Source organism: Ovis aries, chromosome 23 (assembly GCF_016772045.2).
Source record: "Ovis aries strain OAR_USU_Benz2616 breed Rambouillet chromosome 23, ARS-UI_Ramb_v3.0, whole genome shotgun sequence".
Classification (NCBI taxonomy): Eukaryota; Metazoa; Chordata; class Mammalia; order Artiodactyla; family Bovidae; genus Ovis; species Ovis aries.
This window is the reverse complement of record NC_056076.1, coordinates 30,170,945-30,195,972: the sequence shown is the minus strand read 5'-3', so window position 1 is coordinate 30,195,972 and position 25,028 is coordinate 30,170,945. Positions and strand designations below refer to the sequence as shown.

The 25,028-nt window shown below is 41.9% G+C and overlaps 1 protein-coding gene across 4 annotated transcripts in view; it reads right to left on the bottom strand.

Moving 5' to 3' along the window:
• Positions 1-25,028, bottom strand: part of CHST9 (carbohydrate sulfotransferase 9) — a 290,560-nt gene that overhangs the window by 153,476 nt on the left and 112,056 nt on the right. For 3 of the 4 annotated variants that reach the window (XM_060405211.1, XM_027960723.3, XM_042239686.2), the window contains exon 3: positions 5,791-5,829. In XM_060405211.1, coding sequence (XP_060261194.1) covers positions 5,791-5,829 — 39 coding nt within the window. Of the gene's footprint in view, positions 1-5,790; positions 5,833-25,028 lie in introns of those variants that run through there. The other variant, XM_060405212.1, reaches the window with a different exon arrangement.

The window sequence follows — 25,028 nt, the reverse complement described above, 5'->3', positions numbered from 1 at the left end:
TCTCCAAGCCAGGTTTCAGCAGTATGTGAACTGTGAAATTCCAGATGTTTAAGCTAGATTTAGAAAAGGCAGAGAAACCGGAGATCTAATTGCCAACATCCACTAGATCATCGAAAAAGCAAGAGTCCCAGAAAAACATCTACTAAAACATTTGCTTTATTGACTACACCAAAGCCTTTAACTGTGTGGATCACAACAAACTGTGGGAAATTCTTCAAGAGATGGGAATACTAGACTACCTTACCTGCCTCCTGAGAAATCTGTATGCAGGTCAAGAAGCAACAGTTAGAACTGGACATGGAACAACAGACTGGTTCCAAATCAGAAAAGGATTATGTCAAGGTTGTATGGTAAAGAATCCAGCTGCCAATGTAGGAGACATGAGTTTGATCCCTGGACTGAGAAGACACCCTGGAAAAGGAAATTGCACCCTCTCAAGTATTCTTGAGGTCATAAAGAATCAGACACTACTCAGCGACTTAACAACACCACCATCTTAAATGAAAAGAATGCAAAGTCATTTTGAAACATTCATTATCATCCCTACTGATAACTCCATTCTCTGGTCCATTAGAAAGTGAAGTCGCTCAGTTGTGTCCGACTCTTTGAGACCCCATGGACTGCAGCCTACCAGGCTCCTCAGTCCACGGAATTTTCCAGGCAGGAGTACTGGAGTGGGTTGCCATTTCCTTCTCCAGGGGATCTTCCCAACCCAAGGATCGAACCTGGGTCTCCTGCACTGTAGGCAGAGGCTTTACCGTCTGGGCCACCAGGGAAGCCTTCCATTAGGACTATTCTTTACTTAATACTTAGCTGAATTTGAAAGTATTCTCCTTTTTGGAAAAACTGGGATAATATCTATTTAACAGATGGTGTCTCTTGATAGTCTAGCTTAGTAAGCCTTTTAATATCTCTTTTTCTAAACAATAATTTATGAAGCACTTTTCTCTGCAAGAATTCTTCTTTGTATTTTTGTTGTTGCCTTTTAAAAAACAAGAATTCCTAACCTCAAAAGGGATTTTTTTTTCCTCCTAAGAGAAAAGTAACTTCACACTCCAGAGTTTTTATGTAGAAATCTATGGAACATAGCTGGTTATTTTTTTCTATTTTTTTGGTCAGGACAAATAGATAATTGTTGATCTTGGGAACTTGCCTCCTGGCATTTTTCATTTACCATTTTACCTCCATATATTTTTAATATTCTTTACCAACCCAAACAGCCAAATTTAGCTTTGATGTTGCTGGCCACATTTTATGAATTCGACATGGGTTTCCAAATTCAATGTCAAGATACATATGTTTTGAATTATCTTTTGAAAATGGCTAAGCTTATTATAACTTTTGAAAAATGGTATCAGGTTATCCATACTCTCTTGTGACTCATTCCTGGTTTATCAAAAAGAGCATCATACTTGAAACTATAGCCAGGGTTCCAATCAGGATACAAACAACTTTCTCCCACAAGAAGCTAAATGGACTATCAGTTCAGTTCAGGTCAGTCGCTCAGTCGTGTCCGACTCTTTGTGACCCCATGAATCGCAGCACGCCAGGCCTCCCTGTCCATCACCATCTCCCGGAGTTCACTTAGACTCACATCCATCAAGTCTGTGATGGCATCCAGCCATCTCATCCTGGGTCGTCCCCTCTCCTCCTGCCCCCAATCCCTCCCCCATCACTTCATGGGAAATAGTTGGGGAAACAGTAGAAACAGTGTCAGACTTTATTTTTTTGGGCTCCAAAATCACTGCAGATGGTGACTGCAGCCATGAAATTGAAAGAGGCCTACTCCTTGGAAGAAAAGTTATGACCAACCTAGATAGCATATTCAAAAGCAGAGACATTACTTTGCCGACCAAGGTCCGTCTAGTCAAGGCTATGGTTTTTCCTGTGGTCATGTATGGATGTGAGAGTTGGACAGTGAAGAAGGCAGAGTGCCGAAGAATTGATGCGTTTCAACTGTGGTGTTGGAGAAGACTCTTGAGAGTCCCTTGGACTACAAGGAGATCCAACCAGTCCATTCTGAAGGAGATCAACCCTGGGATTTCTTTGGAAGGAATGATGCTAAAGCTGAAGCTCCAGTACTTTGGCCACCTCATGCGAAGAGTTGACTCATTGGAAAATGGACTATAGAATAATTTCATTTCACTGTCTTTACTAAACAACTCAGTCTAAAATAACAAGCTTTGGAACATAATTCATTCAGTTATACAATGAAATATGAGCCATTTAGGAATTTTTTTAGTGTTGATCCATATGCAGATTGTAGAGCTATTTTACTAAAAAACTGACGGTAAGTAGTATCAGACACAAAATTGAGAACCTTAGGAATGATCCAACCAACTTTTCAGGAATTTCTTATCAACATCTCTCAAATACAACAGAAATTAATACCATATCATAAAGCAATTATACTCCGGTAATAAAATTTAAAAAAAACTATTATAAAAATGAATCCCTTGCAGGTGGTGGCCCAACTTCTGTAAAGTGTTACTCTCATAAGTTCATTCTTCCCAGTCCTAGAGAAGTTTCCTTGTGAGGAAGTTATTTCTCTTTTTGAGTAGAAACATACCTCTGTAACTTTCATCTTAGTGCAAGATTCTTTAAACAAAGAATTTGCAACCCACTCCAGTACTCTTGCCTGGAAAACCTCGTGGATGGAGGAGCCTGGTGGGGTGCAGTCCATGGGGTCACGAAGAGTCAGACACGACTAAGCAACTTCACTTTCATGCATTGGAGAAGGAAATGGCAACCCACTCCAGTGTTCTTGCCTGGAGAATCCCAGGGACGGGGGAGCCTGGTGGGCTGCCATCTATGGGGTCGCACAGAGTCGGACACGACTGACGCGACTTAGCAGCAGCAGCAGCCAACCTTCCTCACTCAGTAGGGCTTCCCTGCTGGCTTAGAGGTAAAGAATCCAGCTGCAGTGCAGGAGACCACCTGCAGTGCATGTGACACAGACTGGATCCCTGGGTCAGGAAGATTCCCTGGAGGAGGAAATGGCAACCCACTCCAGTATTCAGAATTCCATGGACGGAAGAGTCTGGTGGGCTACAGTCCATGGGGTCACAAAGAGTCGGACACGACTGACTGACTTCACTTTCACTTTCTTTCTTTCCTGCCTTGGAAACCCCACCGACAGAGGAACCTGGTGAGCTATAGTCCAAGGGGTTGAAGAGTCAGACAACTTAGTGACTAAACCACTACCATTACCAGCCACTCAAAACTGAGGGTCCTGGAACTCCCTATTTTTCTCTACCATATTTATTCTTCTAAATTCTTTCTCCTACAGCTGGGAGATGGACCCACTATAAGCAAAAGGGTGCTGGATTGTACTTAGCTGTTCAGTCATGTCCAACTCTTTGTGATCCCATGGACCAGGCTCCTCTGTCCATGGAATTCTCCAGGCAAGAATACTGGGGTGGGTTGCCAAGCCCCCCTCCAGGGGGTCTTCCCAACCCAGGGATTGAACCCAAGTCTCCCACATTGCAGGCAGATTCTTTATAGTCTGAGCAACCAGGGAAAGTGAAAGTGAAAGTGAAGTCACTCAGTCGTGTCTGACTCTTTGTGACCCCATGAACTATCAGGCTCCTCCGTCTCCGGGATTTTCCAGGCAAGAGTGCTGGAATTGATTGCCATTTTGAGCCACCAGGGAAGCCCCAAGCAAAAGGGTGTATTGTCTAATTCGGCAGGCAGGACATAGAATCTGAGCAGAATGAAAGATAATGAATACAAAGAAATCCAGGCAGGAAGCAAGAAGCAGGGATGCCTATGATGTTATTGGTATCTCATGCACCTGCTTTATAAAGATGCAGACATTCAGACAAAAACCACAAACTGAACATGCTTATACTTATGGTCACATTGGCAATGGTTATGTCTCAGTTTTGAAAACTCAGACTGTCTTTACGAATGCAGATTTCCTGAGGGCAGGATTTGTGTTCTTTGAAATGATGAGGAGCCAAAAAATTTTCCCCAATAATTTGAGCTGTGTGTCAGTTATCCTTGACTTCACTTTCTCATAGAAAGTTTCTTGTGTTTTCCCATAGAAATAGAACATAGTGACAAGCTGCAGATCAGTTGAGGCAAGTTAGCTCCATTAATGCAGGGAGTTTCCTCAGAACCCTGGTGATCAGTGTTTGCCTTAAAAAGACTTTTTAATTGTTGAAAAATATTTTATTAAGCAAGAAACCTAACACTTTATTGAAATGATTGCATTTTGACTTGGAAAGAAAGCTTAGGAGGTTGGGACTCTGGGAAGAACAAGGAATGAAGAAATCTGAGTTCTTGTCTCTGTTGCTAGTCCTTTGTGTCACCTTGGGCACACAGCATATTAGAATCCACAAGCATGCAGGGGACTTAAAGAGGCATCTGGTTTAACACTTTGCCCAATTTAGCTTTCATCTCAACAATAAAGTTTCTTTAAGCCCATACCTACAGGATCATAGCAATAGCAGTTCAGAAACAGTATAAACAATTTTCCCCCAAGGAGCAATAATGGAGGTGATCACATCTGTGAGGACACCAGACACTTTCTTGACTTCACTTTTTTTTTTTTTTTTTGCATTCATGATAAGGTTTTAAAAGAGCCACGGGGAGAAGGCAAACAATAACATTTAAGAGAGAAATCATGTCTGAGATGAACACTAACAATGGGAAGGAGAAAAGAGACAGGGGCTTAGACTAACATTTTTGGTCTTGGATTAACACAAATTTTGCTTTCTGTTGACTCCATTGTTTGCAAACATGCATAATGTTAACACATCATTACCAGATCAGAAAGAAAAAAAAAAAAAAAAAAGGAAAGGAAGCTGAAAGAAGACAGTATTTGGGAGCAACATGTTGGTGAATACTTAGCAAGGGAGGTGGGAATTCCCCGTTAGTCCAGTGCTTAGGACTCCATGCTTCCACTGTAGCGTGCAAGGGTTCGATTTCTGGTCAAGGAACTAAGATCCCACATGTGGCAAGATGTGGCCAAAAAACAAATAATAAATAAAAATAAAAAACACTCAATTTTAAAAAAATGAAGGTTAAAAAGTCTTAGGATGGGTGGTGGGCATGGGTACATATGCCAAATTAGAATTCTCTGTGAATACTGACAATTTTAGGGCACTGGGAACTGGAAGGTTGCCCTTATGCAAATATTTACCTGGCAAATGAAACGTTATCTTACCATACATGACTTTAAGCCAAAAGCCTAGTGATGAAATTATGGAAATGTCAAAATGTATTTCTGTATCAGATAACAAATATTGGCCCCTACTATGTGCAATGGCACTGTGCCAAAGCACCATTCACTTCTGCATATATATTAGGGTTTAGAAGTGGAGAAATCTTAAAATTCTGCCAAAATGTAAAGACTCTTCTTGCTTAAGTAATTGACACCATCCTGAAAAACACCAACTACATAAATGGCTTCAAGAAAAATAATTAAGGTTCACAGATATTTAAGGAAATGAAACAGTTGTCAACAGTTACAACCTTCACATTTTGAAGTTGGTGGTTGCAACACTTACTTTTTAAATAGGTAATCATGGAAAAATTGAATAACATGCCATCTCATTTTCATTTGAATAGAAAGGTAGGATGAAAGGGACATGACTTATGTGAAAGTGAAAAAGCAAAATGTGTTCATTTATTTTCCTTAATTCAAAGTCAATCAAGTCTAGATTTATAAACTACTACATTTTTAAGGTGAGTTTTTGAATACTGTAATGCAAATCGGTTGTGTTTTTTTTCAAGGTGGAAGTAAAAACATGATATAAAGCTGAGGCCAATTAGTCAACATCTTACCTGAAGTTGCTCTTTGTTCTCGTCTCTTCTCTACTCTCCCTGCAATAAGAAGTGGCAGATCAGTTGCAATATGCAGCCATGAGAAAATGATGTAGCTAAGACAGAAGCCCAGTTTATCACAATTTCCAGACACAGTCACTAGGTTAGCCATGTTCAACATTTTTCCCGAGATGACGGGCACAGAGGAAAGGGCTGAACAATATTTTCAAATCAATTTACAAAAGTCAAAAATTAATGAATATGCATTAAATATGCTGCTGGGTTAAAAAAAAATCTTGTTAGAGCCATTTACTCGAGTAAAATTAAGGGTGCAAATGCCACCCATAGAATAAATCCCCATGTTCCATGTGGGGGTAAACATGTAACTAAGATAAGACCGTGCCCTCTATGACCTACTTGGGAAGATAAAGGACAGACAATACAACATGAAACAAGATGCGCCCTCAAAGGGTATGTGCGTGCGTGCGTGTGCGCAGTTGCTCAGTCATGTCTGACTCTGCAATGCTGTGGACTGTAGCCCACCAGGCTTCTCTGTCCATGGTATAAATGTTTAAAATATTAGAAGGTGAAATGATTAGTTTTAAGAAATAAAGGGGTGCCCATGAAGTTATGGAGAAAACAGTATTTGATTTGAACCTTGAAGACATATGTAATTTGGGGAATTTTAAATCAGGAAAGGATTGATTCTTGACCAAAGAAATAGTACGGGTTCTGTGCATGCATACACGCATGCTACGTCACTTCATTCGTGTTTGACTCTGTGACCTTATGGACTGTAGCCAGCGGGGTTCCTCTGTTCCTGGGATTCTCCAGGCAAGAATACTGGAGTGGGTTGCCATGCCTTCCTCCAGGGGACCTTCCCAACCCAGGCACTGAGCATGTGTTTCTTACGTCTCCTACAATGGCAAAGTGAAAGTGAAGTCACTCAGTCGTGTCTGACTCTTTGTGACCCTATGGACTGTAGCCCACCAGGCTCCTCCATCCATGGGATTTTCCAGGCAAGAATACTAGAGTGGGTTGCCATTTCCTTCTTCAGGGGATCTTGCTGACCCAGGGATCAAAACAGGGTCTCCGTATTGCAGGCGGGCTCTTTACTGTCTGAAATCCCATTGGCAGGCAGATCCTTTACTACAAGTGCCACCTGGGAAGACCTATGGGTTTTGTAGGACAGGGCTACTTGAGCAAGAAGGGTCACCTTTAGGACTTGCCTGAAGAACTTTAATGAACAGAGTTTTGCATAGGAGAAGGGCTATCTGAGAAGTTGGGCAAGAGGTTGAGTATGTCAGTGGGGGGAGAGAGGAGGGAAGTGATGGATGCAGAGAGGAGACGGCAGGAAGGCAGAGCTCACAGGGCCCAGGGATTTACAAACTGTGAAGTGCAAGGGAAACGGAAAGGTCAAAATGAATGGCTATCTAGGTGTCTCTGGGTGTGGTGATGCAATTCAGGGAAACGGTAAACATGATAGGGACATGGGAATGATGAGTTCAGTTTTAGGCTTAATGAGTGTGAAGTGCTACAGGGACTTGGAACTTGGGAGGGCAATTGGAATTGAAAATACAGACGTAGAAAATGGCCATCTTTAAGAAGGTGGCTAGAGCTGGAAGGGGAAATAGAAATACACAGGCAGGCAGAACAGGGGGCCAGACTGAAGACAGGGACCAAGAAGCAAAAAACGCGATTTGTGCTTTGTGATGGAGGATGACGAGAAGACAGAGGAAGCAGAGCTCCACGAGACCAACCGAACAAAGTCAGGTACCACAAATAAAGTTTTAGGAAGTATGGAGTGGGGCTACCAACAGCGTCCAAAGCAGCTGAGTTCATGAGGTTGTTGCTAGACTGTGAGAGAGAAGTTTTAGCAGAGAGAGGGTGGGGAACACAAGAGGCCTTGAAGGTCTATAGGGTAGTGGGTGATGAGGAAGATGAGGCTGAGGAGGAAATGACTTGTCCACGATACTTGCCAAACATGAGTGAGATAGGGCGATAGTTTCAGCAGGGGTTAAGTCAGGTTTCTGAGATACTTTAGCATGTTTATGAGCTTAGGTCAGAAGGTTGGCACCAGGGCAATGGTGTGTGTAAACACCCCTGCTGAGGTGAGAGCCTTGATTCTGTGATGGGTAAGTAAAGGCTACCCTTCTAGCCATCACTTTCTTGTTAGTTATTAACTTTTCACAGATGGAGCTGGTTACTGAGAGGTTATGGAAGCTGCATGTAACCTTCCTACAAGGCCTTTAAACTATAAGGTGGAAAACATATAAGCCTTCCCTTGTGTAGCTGCCCAAAGGGGAGAATTTATTTAACTGGCATCCTGATTAATTTCATGTTCTATTCCTTTGAGTGATTTTCAGAGGACTTGTTTGATGCAATTTGTTTCAATGAATCAAATAGATAAATGGCATGAATAGCACATTTAAAGGTTTCATTCATTACCAAGTGTGATGGGGTATCTCCTCATCCAAGAATTTTATTGGGCAAGCCACTATGCACTTTTGATTATAAATTTTTGTATACTAAGGGCCTCAAACATTTTCCTGAATTTTTACAAAAATGTTATTCAAGTCCTGAATTATTAAAACAATAATTAAAAAAAGACATTAAAAACTATTTTCCTTTGAGAGTCTTTAACTTGTATGAGTCATAAATCCTGAAGGCTCACAATGAAAGTACTGAAGGTAAAAAATGGGTTATGGTAGACAGTCTCGAAGGTGATCCGATGATCTTCCCTTCTCCAGGCATTTGTATCCTTGTGTTGTCTGCTCCCACACTGAATCAGATTGACTTGTATAACCAGTAGGATTTTATAGAAATAATGTGATTTCCAAGGCTGTACCTCAAAAAACATTATGGCTTCTGTTTTGTTCTCTCTCAGATTACTTCCCTGGAGAGAAACCAGATAATATGTTAAGAAGACACTCTTCCTAAGGAGAGATCCATGCGGCAAAAAACTGATTCCTCCTGTCAATATTACTGAGACCTTCTGTCAATAGCCAATGAGAAACGGAGAACTCCAGAACAGCCAATGTGCAATTGAGGCCTCTAGCTAATAGCCAATGAAGAATTAAGGCCTCCGGAACGGCCAATGAGAAACTGAGGCCTCCTGCCAGCAGGCTTCATCAACTTGCCAGGCTAATGAGCAGCCCCTTCTGCAGCCCGAGTCAAACCTTCACATGGTTGCAGCTCAGCACATCTTGACTGCAACTTCATGGGAGACCCTGACTCAGAACCACCCAATCAGTCACTCCAGAGTTCCCCACAGAAACTGACGTGAAAAATGTCTGCTGCTGTTCTCAACTGCTAAGTATTGGGTAAATTGTCATTCAGTAATACACAACTAATTAGTAGTTATGTATGGGGTAATTTTAGTATGAAAGTTTGGGTTAATTTATCATTTAATAGAATATGCATGTGTGTGTGTGTTAGTCACTCCATTGTGTCTGACTCTTTGTGACCCCATGGACTATAGTCCACCAGGCTCCTCTCCATGGAATTCTCCAGGCAAAAATATTGGAGTGGGTTGCCATTTCCTTCTCCAGGGGATCTTCCTGACCCAGGAATTGAACCTGGGTCTCCTGCATTGCAGACAGACTCTTTATCGACTGAGCCACAGGGAATATGCATTCAAGGATGTTAATTTTTGCAGATCAATCAGTCTCCCTGCCTTTCTCATTTGTAAAGTAGAGATCAGAGCCTGCTTATCTGGAATGTTGTGAGGATGAAGTAATTTCATATGCAGAGCCAGCAAGAAATGGAGGATTTTTACAAAATACTGGCATTCAAGATTTCAGAAGTGAGGCTGGCAGGCATTGCTGATAACAATTTTTCAGAGATCTCAAACAGTTCTCTGCCCTTATGTCATACGAAAGGGGTCTGTAAACTGTGGCGTTCTATATAGATGTTATGTATTAGTTTTATTATGGTATTAGTTCTGGTATAGGAAACAGATTTCTGTTCTTAGTTACATATACACTAAACTTCACATTAGAAAAATAAACACTGGATAAATAAGACAATCTTATATTTCTCAAGAGACACAGAAATTATACCACCTAACTGTAGATAACCTTCTAGGTTTCTTTTTAAGTCTCTTTATCTTGCTCTGTATGGGTAATTTTATCTCTCAGTGTTCACCATCACTGGTGTTCACCATCACTGGAAAGAGATGATGCCGAGACCTACATCTTTAGCTCCAAAATCTACCTGTTAGGTCTACTGGAAATATCTATATCTGCATTTTCTACTTCACAAAAGTCCTTAACTTAAATCATTATATTCCCCTCCAAAACTGCTTATCTTTTGTGCTATCCTGCTCAGGCAACCGGACATAAAACCTAAGATTCATCAGCTCCTGCCATTCACTCACCCTCAGACCATTCTGTTCTCTCTACAGGGCCTTTCAGAGCTAACCTCTCCTTTCTCACTGCCACTGACCTGGTTCATAAACTTGATAATTCTTCCTGGGGTTATTTTCTATAGGCTCCCAACTGATTTCATCAGTTTTATGGATGGTTTTTCCATCCTTTGTGGTCCGATCCCTGTTAAAGATTAAAATACACATTCTCTCATATGAAACTGATGACCCTGGAAGGCTTGGTCATGACCTACCTTCTGCTACAACCCCTGAAACACCGTACAGAATACTGACCAATATACCAGGAATTGGACCTCCCCCTCCAGCTCCCTGTGCATGTTTCTACTTCCTGGAATATCCGATAATGTCCTTCCTGCCCATCAAAACTCTATTCATCCTTCAGAGCTTAGCTCAGATGCAGGCCCTTCTGTGCTGTCTCTGGCTTTGTGTCACTCCCCCCAGTTTCCCATCCCCTGCAGAATTAATTGCCCTTCTTTCTATGCTCCTTTAGCCTTTGCCTTCCCTCATAGCTCAGTTGGTAAACAAACAGCCTGCAATGCAGGAGACCCTGGTTCGATCCCTGGGTTGGGAAGATCCCCTGGAGTAGGGGAAAGGCTACCCACTCCAGTAATTGGGCCTGGAAAAACCATACAGTCCATGGGGCTGCAAAGAGTTGGACACGACTGAGCAACTTTCACTTTCACTTTAGCCTTTCATTTGTTCCTTTGCTACAGCACTAACTCCAGTGTTTGGTTTATAATCAGTTGCATGTTTATTTCCCAACTTGACTGTGTTTTCCTTTAGGATAAGAGGTATATGCATGCCTCTCTCTGTCTCCTCATGCCTCACGGTGCCTGGAGCACAGATGCTTGGGATTGAGTGGACAGAGTTGTTTAAAATCCCAACCCTCCTTAAATGCTAAAGAATACAAAATCAATTTCAGTGCTGCTAACACTGAGTGCAAGTATAACCAAGAACAGAGCTTTTACCAAGTATTTACATTACAACTGACAACCTAGAAAACTATTACGTTAGAAAAGTAGGTGATACATTAAGAGAGGCTTTCAGAATAATGAACATGCATTTTGCCCTAGTTGTGCTTTATTGTACCAGAGATTCTACTTGAAGAACAAAACATTAAAGTATTGTGCCCACCTTACTTCTATCTTAAACTGGATATAGGACTTCACCTGTGAGGAACCAAAATGGACGGTAATCTCATAAAAATGGAATTTGAAGGGTCTAACTTTTTTCTGAGAAAATATATTTAGTTGAAATTAAAATCTCACATCTCATGATGATTTATTTATATAAACTGAGTCGATATTTTTAAAAGCTGTTTTAGACATGGTGTTGATAAGGTTTCAAGGAGAAACATTAAGTATATACCCACTTGTAGCACATTTCAGTACTTCATTACGGAAGTAGTTCCTTAATTGAAGTAATGGTTTCTGGTCTTTTCAAACAACATGCACATAAATGCCTAGCCAGTGATGACTCACCAATAATGAACAGGGCATTTGTATCACAACTCAGAATCTTATGTCACTTCTAATGAAAAGAAAATGTGCATACATACATAGGTATTTGTGTGTATGCATATACACAAATAGTGGGTATACATGTATATATATGTACACAAATGCACATACATATGCAATGTATGTCAATATGTACGCATACGTATAAGGCATTACATATATGTACCTGTGACACATCTTGTAATTTTACAACCAGACATAGTCTCATCTCCACAATATGCCCTTTCTTCTACCTGCTTCCATTGGTGTGTAAAAGTCTGTCATAAAATCTTATCAAGCTTCCCTACTGCACACCAATTTCTCAGTCGCCAATTCTGAGTGTGCATTCACTCACAGGCATTTTATCTGCCCTGCTCTGAGAGGTATTATTAATCACATCCTGTTGCTAGGATACCTGAGAATGTTCATTTATGTCCGATGTTTCTTTGGCAAAATGCACTATGAAGGAGGCATAGAATCATGACAAGGAAAATTACTGTGCACATGCTACTCATTAAAAAAAAAAAGAGTAGAAAGGGCAGGGAGAGTAGCACAGCTACCAGATAATATAATGTGAACTCTTACGAATTCTTTTTTAATACCGTTTTGTTTCACTTAGCTTTTAATGGAAAAATGCTGGCAATATTTCTAGATAATGAGAATCTGTAGTACTTTTTTACTTCTTAGGAAAAGTGGAAGGAGGTAGGGTTTTAATTTTGTTTACTTTAGAGAAGGGGCTTTAAGATTTACTCGCTTTGGATGCCTCCGGGAGAGGTGGGGTTACTAGGTTACAGTGCTAGTTGATTTGCAGAGATAACCTAAACCCCAGGTCACCACTATTGCCATGTTTAGCTATCTTAATGAAAGACTTATGAGACAAGTAATCTACAGAATATGTACTTGGGTAATGGGAGAAAAAAATACCTTTATCAATATCTCTAAAAAAATTACTGTTGTTTTGGATATTAGTATTCCAAAAATTCTGGCTTATCTTTGGAACATGAATATATAAAATTCACCTAAATGCAAGATTTTCTTCGTCAATCTCTTCCCACAGGAAACGGCATGATATAGTGAAATAAACGCTGACTTTGGTGTTAGATGGATTGACTTCTTATCTTAACCACTGGTACCTATGGCTATGTTAACCCTGGGAACAAATCATAGAGGATTTCCCCAAAACTTATTCTTTTCTGTTTTCTCCTCCTTTTTCCAGTACCGTGTGTGTACAAGATGTGAATATACACACACACCATACTGGAAAAGGAGAAGATAAACACTATCTGTTTATCGATATACTATCTATCTATTTCTACCTACCTATCTCTTACATTTCAACTGAAAGCAGAAACAATTTGAATTTTACTTCCATTATTTTTCTAAGTGGTATTAACAGAGTTCTATTATTGTAATCATGCTAATAACAGTAGCTAATGTTTATTAAACAGTATCTATGTGCTCACTGCTGTTATCAGCACATTATACATGTTAATTATTTTATCTTCACAGTATTATGAGGCTTGTATTATGTATTATGAATATTTTATTATGTTTACAAATACATAATTATGTATTATGATTTTTAAACCTATTTTCAGGTAAGAAAACATGGTAGAAATTTCTTAAATAACTTTGCCAAATCACTGACGTACTAGTGGCAAACAAATAATGAGAGAACAAAAATAGTTGGGGTGAAAAGGTAGGGAGGAGTAAGGAGTGCAATATTGATCCATAAGCTGTACTTAATCAGTCTCTAGGTTTGAAAGTTAGCTTAAATAAATTATTTTTAAAATTATTTGTATAGACTTAAAAAACTAGCTGCCTATTATTTATCAAATTGTTTGCTTGAATGAATGAACTGCTTATTTTAACTGCTAAGTACCTGATCATAGTATTTCAGGAGCAGAATGTCAGAAAGACCTTCAGATTCTGAACTTTTTTTTAGTAGATTAGTATTTATTTAGTTGTTGTTGTTCCACCGGTAAGTTTTGTCTGACTCCTTGCAACGCAATGAACTGTAGCATGCCAGGCTTCCTTGTCCCTCACCATCGCTCAGAGTCTGCTCAAACTCATGCCCACTGACTGAGTCAGTGATGCCATCCAACTATCTCATCCTCTGTCATCCCCTTCTCCTCATGCCTGGAGTTTCTCCCAGCATCAGGGTCTTTTCCAATTTATTTAGTACCTACTATGAATTTGGCACTCTATTTTAGGCTTGGTGTTATATGATGTCATGGGAAAATATTAAATATATAATATATATCCATTTATACACTACATTTCAGTGCTGAAGTATAGAACTACTTCTAAGATTGAGGTGATTGCTTCTCATCTTTTGTAAAACCACAGGTACATATGTGGCATCCAGTGATGTCTCACCAATGATGAGCAGGGCATTTGTATCACATCTCAGTATCTCATGTCACTTTTACTGAAAAGAAAATTTTGTGCACACATATAGTTGTATGAATCTCTCGACTCAAGGATCGAATTCGGGTCTCCCACATTGCAGGCAGAGTCTTTACTGTCTGAGCCACCAGAGAAGCCCATGTATGTTTTCAGTTCAGCCGCTCAGTCATGTCCGACTCTTTGTGACCCCATGGATTGCAGCACGCCAGGCCTCCCTGTCCATCACCAACTCCTGGAGCTTACTCAAACTCATGTCCATTGAGTCGATGATGCCATCCAACCATCTCATCTTCTGTCATCCCCTTCTCCTCCCACCTTCAATCTTTCCCAGCATAAGGGTCTTTTCCAATGAGTCAGTTCTTCCCATCAGGTGGCCAAAGTACTGGAGCTTCAGCTTCAGCATCAGGCCATCCAGTGAATATTCAGGACTGATTTCCTTTAGGATTGACTGGTTTTATCTCCTTGCAGTCCAAGGGACTCTCAGGAGTCTTCTCCAACACCACAGTTCAAAAGCATCAATTCTTCAGTGCTCAGCTTTCTTTATAGTCCAACTCTCACATCCATTCGTGACCACTGGAAAAATCATACCTTTGACTAGACTGACATTTCTTGGCAAAGTAATGTCTCTGCTTTTTAATATACTATCTAGGTTGGTCATAACTTTCCTTCCAAGGAGTAAGTGTCTTTTAATTTCATGGCTGCAGTCACCATCTGCAGTGATTTTGGAGCTCCCCCCCGCCCAAAATAAAGTCTCTCACTGTTTCCATTGTTTCCCCATCTATTTGCCATGATGTGATGAGACCAGATGCCATGATCTCAGTTTTCTGAATGTTGAGTTTTAAGCCAACTTTTTCACTCTCCTCTTTCACTTTCATCAAACGGCTCTTCAGTCCTTCTTTGCTTTCTGCCATAAGGGTGGTGTTATTTGTATATCTGCATTACTGATATTTCTCCCAGCAATCTTGATTCCAGCTTGTGCTTCATCCAGCCCAGCATTTCTCATGACATACTCTGCATATAAGTTAAATAAGCAGGGTGACAATATACAGCCTTGACGTACTCCTTTCCTGATTTGGAACCAGTCTGTTGTTCCATGTCTAGTTCTAACTGTTGCTTCTTGACCTGAATTCAGATTTCTCACTTATAAAAATAGTAGGTATACACATATATATGTGTGTGTGCATGCATATATATATATTGGGGGCTTCCCTGGTGACTCACATGGTAAAGAATCTGCCTGCAATGTGGGAGACCTGGGTTCGATCCCTGAGTTGGGAAGATGCCCTGGAGAAGGGAATGGCCTCCCACTCGAGTATTATGGCCTGGAGAATCCATGGACACAGGGGACTAGCAGGCTACCGTCCATGAGGTTGCAAAGAGTCAGACCCAACTGAGTAATGTTCACTTCATGCATATACATACATACAATGCATTACACATATGTGACATAATGGAGAACGAAATGGCAACTCATTCCAGTATTCTTGCCTGGGGAAGTCCATGGGCAGAGGAGCCTGGAGGGCTACAGTCCGTGGGATTGCAAAGACATGACTCGGACATGACTGAGTGATCAACACACACACACAAACACACGTGACAGACATCCTGTAATTTTACAATCAGACATAGACTAATCTCCAAACATACTCTTTCTTCTAGCTTCTTCCATTAGTGTGTAATGAAGTCTGTCATGGAATCTCATCAAGCTTCCCTCATTGCATACCAGTTTCTCACTCGGCAATTCGTGGAGTAGATGAAAATCACTTCCATTTTCCAGTGGAGAAAGAGTCTCAGAATATTTTTTGAAACAGTCTCAAGATTCCAGTTAGTGACTTGCATGATTAGACTCTGAACCCAGAGATTTGCACTTTTTCTGAGCAATATGAGTAATTTGGGGCTGCTGCTGCTAAGTTGCTTCAGTCGTGTCCCGACTCTGTGCGACCCCATAGATGGCAGCCCACCAGGCTCCCCCATCCCTGGGATTCTCAAGGCAAGAATATTGGAGTGGGTTGCCATTTCCTTCTCCAATGCGTGAAAGTGAAAAGTGAAAGTGAAGTCGCTCAGTTGTGTCCGACTCTTAGCGACCCCATGGACTGCAGCCTACCAGGTTCCTCTGTCCTTGGGATTTTCCAGGCAAGGGTACTGGAGTGGGGTGCCATTGCCTTCTCCAATTTGGGGCAGGTCGGTAGAATGGTGAAGGGCTCTTCTGCTTAATCAATGTGATTTATTTATCCTCTTTACATTGTATTTATCTGGAAATGGGGTTAATACTAGTTCCTACTTAGGGTAATTGTGATTAAACAAAATTTTAATAATAACATAAATTAATTTATATTTAAATTAAATATACTTTAATAACGACCCCAAATGTTTTGAGGGCATAACGCAATCACATGTATAAGGTTCTCACTTCACTTCCTGGGAAACAGCAATGTAACGTGTTGCCAGGTGCTTCTCTTTATGAATGTTCCATGTCAGGTGTTCCCTGGTAACATACACTATTTCTAAATATTCTCAAGGTCAGTGGTTTTGTTTACACAAATATTATAAAGTTCAGCCTTGGAGAGTTTCTTGATATTTTTACCATCTCATCCGTCTCTCTTGCTCTCCCTTAGAATTTCTAAGTGAGAAATAGCCTTTTACTTTGGTGGATTCCTCTTCTCTCCTCCTCATGTTGTAACTCTTTCCAAATACAAACTGGTTTGATGAAACACACACTGACATGGCAAGACTCTCCCCAGTTGCAAGCTCAGATGACATGATATTAGAGCCCAGGGTGTGTGGTCCAAATCCCTGCCCACATCTGGTATTGACCAGCAGTTATGGAACAGTCAGCGGTCTAATGTGACCTAAATAGAAAGGGAGAGCTTTTCTAGAAACCAGAGGATCTCAATGCCAGAGATAAGCAGACCATACCACTCTAATGGCAGCAAGCAAAGAGGAACTGAAGAGCCTCTTGATGAGGGTAAGAGAAGAATGAAAAAGAACTTGAAACTAAACATTCAAAAAACTAAGATCATGGCAAGAACGTGGAAACAGTGACATATTTTATCTTCTTGGGCTCCAAAATCACTGTGGATAGTGACTGCAGGCATGGAATTAAAAGATACTTCCTCCTTGGAAGAAAAGCTATGACAAACCTAGACAGCATATTAAAACCAGAGACATCACTTTGCTGACAACGGTCCATCTAGTCAAAGCTATAGTTTTACCAATACTCATGTATGGTTTTGAGAGTTGGACCATACAAAATGCTGAGCACTGAAGAGCTGATGCTTTCAAATTGTGGTGTCGGAGAAGACTCTTGAGAATCCTTTGGACTGCAACGAGATCAAACCAGTCAGTCCTAAAGGAAATCAACTTTGAGTGTTCACTGGAAGGGCTGATGCTGAAGCTCCAATACTTTGGCCACCTGATGGGAGGAGCCGCCTCAGTGGAAAAGACCCTGATGCTGGGAAAGACTGAGGGCAAGGGAAGAAGGTGGGAACAGAGGATGAGATAGACTCAATGAACATGAGTCTGAGCAAACTCTGGGAGATGGTAAAGGACAGGGAAACCTGGTGTGCTGCAGTTCATGGTGTCACAAAGAGCTGGACATGATATAGTAGCTGAACAACACTGCCAGAACTTACTCCTTGAAACAAACAGTAAGATCTTGAACAAGCAACTTGACTTTTCCAAGATTCAAAGGTCTCTTTAGTTAGGTAGGCAAATACTATCCTTCAGTAATACCTAAAGAAATTGTACAAATAGTACTATTTTAAGTACTATACTATAGGGCAGGAACAGAGGCGCCACTGTAAAGACCAGAAAGTCAAAAAACAACAAAGACCTATTGTACTGCACAGGGAACTCTGCTCAATGTCATGTAACAACCTAAATGGGAAGAGAAGTTGAAAAAGAGTAGATACATATATGTGTATAATGCAATCATTCTGCTGTACACCTGAAATGAACACAACAGTGTTAATCAACTATGCGTACATGCATTTGAAAAGTGAAAGTATCAGTCACTCAGTCGTGTCCAACTCTTTGTTACCCCATGGACTGCAGCCCTCCAGGCTCCTCTGTCCATGGAATTCTCCAAGGCAGGAATACCGGAGTAGGTTGCCATTTACTTCTGCAGGGGATCTTCCGGACCCAGGGATCGAACCCAGGTCTCCTGCCATTGCAGGCAGATTCTTTACCATCTGAGCCACCAGCGAAGCCCTGTGCATGCATTTACTCCAATATAAAATAAAAAGTTTTAAAAACGACTGTTAAAAACTGCGTGGTTTCTGTTTGGTCAGTTGTATATAAAGGCAGAGGAGTTTATTATTGACATCTGGATTTATGCTGATGCTGAAAGGGTACTGGCCTCAGTAAACACTGTGATGAGCCTCTGTGCTGCTGTGGACCCTCTGCCATCCTCCAAGTTTAGATAAACTCCACTTGCTCTTTTGTCCATTTCTATGTGCTGAGTTGATGTGTCGCTAGGATGCTTAGGTAGAGAGAGTCGTTATGAGCACACTGCCTGCTGTGAGTGCCAGACAGTGTGGACTGAGCCGCAGAAACTGGCCCTTCGGAAACATATCAGTACCAATAGATCTGGGCCTCCGAGGTTGGCTGTCTGCCTTGGCAGGGCTGACACTCCATCTGTGCTCCCAAGCCTTGAGGTCTGCCATCCATCATCGTGTGGAGAAAGCCTGAGAAGAACTGAATACTCAAAGATTTTTCCTGGGCTGACCCCTCTGCAGAGAAATAGGAAAAGCTGTAGGAGAAACAACAGTTTTATGTTCTCTTGGAAATTTTCAAGTATGGAATATCTTCCCACTTATCCACTTAACTAGCACATAATTAAAGTGACAAGCAATAGTTCCTTTCACTGGCCCAGGTGAATTAAATCTTAGAGTACCTTCTGATATTCAGAACCTCATTTTTGAAGCAGTTTTTTGTTGGCACAGAAGTTTTTTTGGTAGACTTTTAGATGCTGAAGTCAGATTAGGAAAATAAAAATAAAAACCAAACCCAGTGATAGCCAGGTGTTAAACACCTCTGAAAAACGGGAATGCTAGTTTGACTAACAAACGCTTCAGTTACTGACCAAAGCAGAGATGTGTGCACTTGTACTTTCCTTTTGTACAGTAACATGTTTCTTGTACATTAGATGTGAATAACTATTCTTAAGTGACAGAATATTCTAGATGTCCTTGGAATCTTCATTACATAAAAGAAACAGGAGTGAATTATTTTGCAAACTAAATAATATATTCATAATATACTTCTTGGGGTTTCCTGGTGGCTCAGCTGGTAAAGAATCTGCCTGCAATGCAGGAGACCTGGGTTCGATCCCTGCGTTGGGAAGATTCCCTGGAGAAGGGAACAGCTACCCACTCCAGTATTCTGGCCTGGAGAATTCCATGGACTATATAGTCCGTGCGGTTGCAAAGAGACACAACCAAGCAACTTTCACTTCACTCACTTCATACTCCTGTGCTAGAATAACAATGACCTTGCTTTAAGAGGTGGAGTTGATTTTCTTTCTACTGAACTGTCCAGGCCTTCATAAATTGCTTAAAGAGTAGATTACCCTGGAACTGCCAGCTTTGGGGCTTGCGACTTGGAAACCAGGTAGCTCCCACTTCCCAAGTCTTTGATATTTGCTCTGAGAAAAGCCAGTCACAGCATAAGAGGTTAGAGAACCATGAGACCACCATGCTGTGAGGAAGCTCAAGCCAGCCACACCTACAGGCCCAGTGGAAAGCAAACTGCCTGAACCAAAAGTGACCAAAAGCTACTGCGCCAGCCACGCCAGCCTAGGTGCCAAACATGACGCCACCCTGGACGTGGATTTTCCATCTCCAGGCACCTCAGTGAACACCACATGGAGCAGGCAGATTGCCCAGGAATGTTACAAATTCCTAACCTACAAAACTGCAAGCAAAATACATGTGTTTTATACCACTAAGTTTTGGCATACTTTGTTACACGTTGAAAGATGATAAAAACAACTCCTTTTCTATTCTGATAGCAAGAATTATTGATGTACCAATCAATATGAGCTGCCCAGGTGGTTCAGTGGGTCAAGAATCCACCTCCCATGCAGGAGATACAGGAGACATGGGTTCGATCCCTGGGTCAGGAAGATCCCATGGAGGAGGGCATGGTGACTCCCTCCAGTATTCTTGTCTGGAGAATCCCATGAACAGAGAATCCTAGTGAGCTACAGTCCTTAGGCTCACAGAGAGTGGGACATGACTGAAGCAACTAAGCGCACACAGACCCCTATCAACACATATTGATTTTTTTTCCCTTAAAGCATGGTTCACCTAGATTCCTTGTTTCCTAAGATGGCTTGTTCAACTATACCTATAGATATATTCCATTATTTTAGCATTTAAACTCATTGCTTTTCACAAAAAACCTTGTTATTAGTAACAGTGTGGTTAATTTATGTAGAATCTATGTAGATTAATATGTACTTTGGTTTTATAAAAAGTATTACCATATTACCCTTTGTCCAGATTATCAATCAAAAGTAAAGCGGCGACTTGCCCATTATGTAGAGTCTTTTCAGAACTTGTAAACCATCAAATGGGGCAACCATTTGAAACAACAACATTAAAATATTCATCCAGGCTTCAAAAACTTTTTCATTTATGGCTGGAATTATACAGAAACCCTTTGAACCAAACCACTGAAAACATTCAATAGCCATTTCTGCTAAATAATTTAAAATTATCTTTCTTACCCTGGGTAGATTTACTTTTAAAGGATAAACTGGTAGAATCTATATTGAATTAAGAGCTTTAATATTATTTAGGGCTCATTTTCTGTATGAAGGCAACAAAGGGAAACATTTCATTAAGAAAGGTAATGATACGAGGCCAGTCAGACCCAATGCTTGTGAAGTCGGAGTTGGTTCACTTTAAACACAATTTATTTGGCTCACGGACACAGTCCTGCCCAGCTTTTCATCTAAAGGAAATGAGCATATTTCACTGCTCTCTCATCCTCTTAATCATCTCCTCATTAGCCTGTGAAGCAAGCTTTTCAGGGCCAGAGGTGAGCTTCATTTTACTCTTTGAGATGTCAGCACCATTTTCATCCCCTCTAGCCCTGAGTTTTTCCTTTTTTAATGTTTAAAAAAAATCCTCATCATACTCATCTTTTCCTTCACACTGACTTGCATCAAAGGTTTGGGCCTCAGACATTCAGGGAAGCTCTTATTTCATGGACTGAAGGAAGACAAGGAAGCAAGTGTGCTGAGATGAGTGGCGATGGATTTACTGTTTTCAGGCTTTGCAGCGTACTTTGTGATCTGGTAACACTATCCTCTGTAGACCTGGTTGACTACTCAAAAGTTTACAAGAAAAGTTGTCAATGATCTAGTCCATTTTATGTGTAGCGGAAGAGGCTCGCCAATACCTGGGTCCCTCGGAGAAAGCAATGAGAGAGAAATGCTGTTGAGCCCCTACGGCGTGATGAGTGGGAAGCTCAGCACTTTACGTTTGCAGCGCACTGTAAAGAGTGAGCAGAGAGGGGGATGGACCTAGAGGCTGTCATACAGAGTGAAGGAAGTCAGAAAGAGAAAACTAAATATCGTATATTGATGCATGTATGTGGAATCTAGAAAAAAGGTACAGAGGATCAGAGGATCAAAGCAGAAATACGGACACAGACGTAGAGAACGACTGTATGGATACTAAGGGAAAGGGTGGGTGTGGGAGGAATTGGGAGATTCGGATTGACATATATACACTATTGGTACCATGTACAGAATAGATAACTAATGAGAACCTGCTGTATAGCACAGGGAACTCCACTCAATGCTCGGTGGTGACGTAAATGGGAAGGAAATCCAAAGAAGAGGGGATATATGTAAACGTCAACAGCTGACTCACTTTGCTGTACAGCAGAAACTAATACAAGATGGTACAGCAATTAGGTCTGTGCTGTGTGCTCAGCCGCAGTCGCGTTCCACTCTTTGTGATCTCACGGACTGCAGCCAACTAGGCTCCTCTGTCTATGGGATGTTCCAGGCAAGAATACTGGAGCGGGTTGCCGTTTCCTACTCCAGGGGATCTTCTTGACCCAAGGATCAAACTCGGGTCTCTTGCGTCTCCTGGCTTGGCAGGCAGATTCTTTACCACTCACTAAGCCACCTGGAAGCCCATAAAGCAACTATACTTCAATAAAAATTAATTTTAAAAAAGAAGGTAAACAAGAAATTCATGGTCAAGGGAAGGGCTGTGGAAAGCACAGACTGTCAACTGGTACAATGGATGAAGACTCCAGCAGGGGCTGGAGTGGGCCTTTACATAATAACAGAGACAGAGAGGAAGACACTCCAGGAGGGAAGGGAAATAAATATCATCTGAACACCTAAGGCACTAAGCTATTTTCTGGTGAAATCATTCATTGGTGTTCAGTGTGAGATGCTGATTTCAGAAAAAGCAAACCAGGCACTGAGCCCGTGCAGAGGGAAGCTCCCTTTGATGCAGTTTACCCAGATAGATGGGGCTTCCCATATGGCACTAGTGGTAAAGAACCTGCCTGCCAATGCAGGAGAAGCAAGAGACCTGGGTTTGATCCCTGGGTCGGGAAGATTTCCTGGAGGAGGGCATAGCAACCCACTTCAGTATTCTTGCCTGGAGAATTCCATGGACAGCGGAGCCTGGCAGGCTACAATCCACACGGTCACACAGAGTAGGACACAACTGAAGCAACTTAGCACGCAGGCACCCAGAAAGTCAGGAAGAGGAGCCTTCCTGGAGAAGGGCACAGGTAAACACTGGAAAGGAGTGGGAGCATTGAGAAGAGTCTTCTCACCAGCTTCAGCCACTGCAAGCTTAGATTTGCACAGGACTCAAGAGTCTGGCACTTCTGGGGAGGGGAGTAACTTCTAGCTTGTTTACTACAGCAGGCACAGCTGAGTGCCTGCCCTCCAGTCATGCCCCTCTTGTTCCATGCTGGTACTCAGCACTCTAATCACATGGATGACACGGATGAAACATGACTGACATAAAGTAATCATCGTGGTCCCATTCCCCTTGCTTTAGGTGGTCATTTGACATTTCTGGCCAATGACATGTCAGATGAATTCTTTTGAAGAATTTCAAGGCAAGGTTTCCCATGCCAATAAAAAATGACAGGTAGGGGAAAATACCACATTTTCTTTCAGTGGATGTTGCTGCATCTGGGAATGATGCTTGGGACAGGAGGATAACACCACCCACTGCAAGATGACTGAAGGGAACAGATCCCAGGAAGGTGCCTCAAAGGCTCTGAACTCATGTACCACAGAACCACCCCAGCCCGAGACTTCTTTTTATGGGTTATGAAAAGCAGAGACATTACTTTGCCAACAAAGGTTTGTCTAGTCAAGGCTATGGTTTTCCAGTGGTCATGTATGAATGTGAGAGTTGGACTGTGAAGAAAGCTGAGCACCGAAGAATTGATGCTTTTGAACTGTGGTGTTGGAGAAGACTCTTGAGAGTCCCTTGGACTGCAAGGAGATCCAACCAGTCCATTCTGAAGGAAATTAGCCCTGGGATTTCTTTGGAGGGAATGATGCTGAAGTTGAAACTCCAGTACTTTGGCCACCTCATGCGAAGAGTTGACTCATTGGAAAAGACTCTTGGGGGCAGGAGGAGAAGGGCATGACAGAGGATGAGATGGCTGGATGGCATCACAGACTCGATGGACGTGAGTCTGAGTGAACTCTGGGAGTTGGTGATGGACAGGGAGGCCTGGCGTGCTGCAGTTCATGGGGTCGCAAAGAGTTGGACACGACGGAGCGACTGAACTGAATCTTTTTGCGTTTAAATGACATTTTTTAGGTCCTTGCAGCTGAAAGCATCCTATATTGTATGCAGGTCAAGCACAGAATAATGGTATCCGATGCTAAATAAACTAGGGAGGCAAAATAATTATTTAGCTACATAATGAATATTGTTAGCCACTCAGTTGTGGCAACTCTTCGTGACTCTATGGACTGTAGCCCACCAGGCTCTGCTGTCCATGGAATTTTCCAGGCAAGAATACTTGAGTGGGTAGCCATTCTCTTCTCCAGAGGATCTTCCTGACCCAGGGATCAAATCCTGGTCTCCTGCATTGCAGGTGGATTTTTTACTATCTGAGCCACCAGGCAACTCACTTAGCTACAAAGCCTATGCTAAATGAACTAAAATCAAAACCTGAAGGAAAGGTAAGAGCATTTTAAGCCAGTTCCAGGAATTTGGGGTAAGGCTGCTCCCTCACTGGGACTATACTTTAAAGGGTCTGGTCTTATACTTTTCCGCACAGGTCACCTCACACAGGAAAGAAAGGACCAAAATGTTTGCCCACAGATTCCATTGCTTACTTGGATCATGCGCTGAGCACCTGGGATGCCAGAATTTCCTGGTCAAACATCTCTGAGGCCCTACAGGGTCTGTATGGGCTTTCTGCTCAGATTAGAACTCTAGAAGGTGGGGGTTGGGGAGGCCAGACTGCACCATTGGTACCAGGCTTGTAGGGGGGTGTTCGAAGGATGCTTGGGGTTTGGCAATTATGTGTGTAGACCGGTCCCAATGCATATGAGTGAAGCCCTTTACTATGCTGGAGTGGCTGTAATGGAGGCTTAAGAAAATGGGGCTTCCACTGGCTCTCCTGCCCCAGATGCAGCAATTACAGGGCAGGCCTGTCACGACACAAACCCCGAGTGTAGTTCTGTAAGAATGCACCGAAATGTGCTGTGCTAAGTCATTCAGTCCTGTCTGACTCTTTGCGACCCTATGGACTGTAGCCCACCAAGTTCCTCTGTCCATGGGATTCTCCAGGCAAGAATCCTGGAGTGGGTTGCCATGCCCTCCTTCAGGGGATCTTCTGGACCCAAGGATCAAACCCATATTTCTTGTGTCTCCTGCACTGGCAGGCGGGTTCTTATACTACTAACGCCACTTGGGAAGCCCACACAGAAATGGTGAGCCTGTAAACACAGC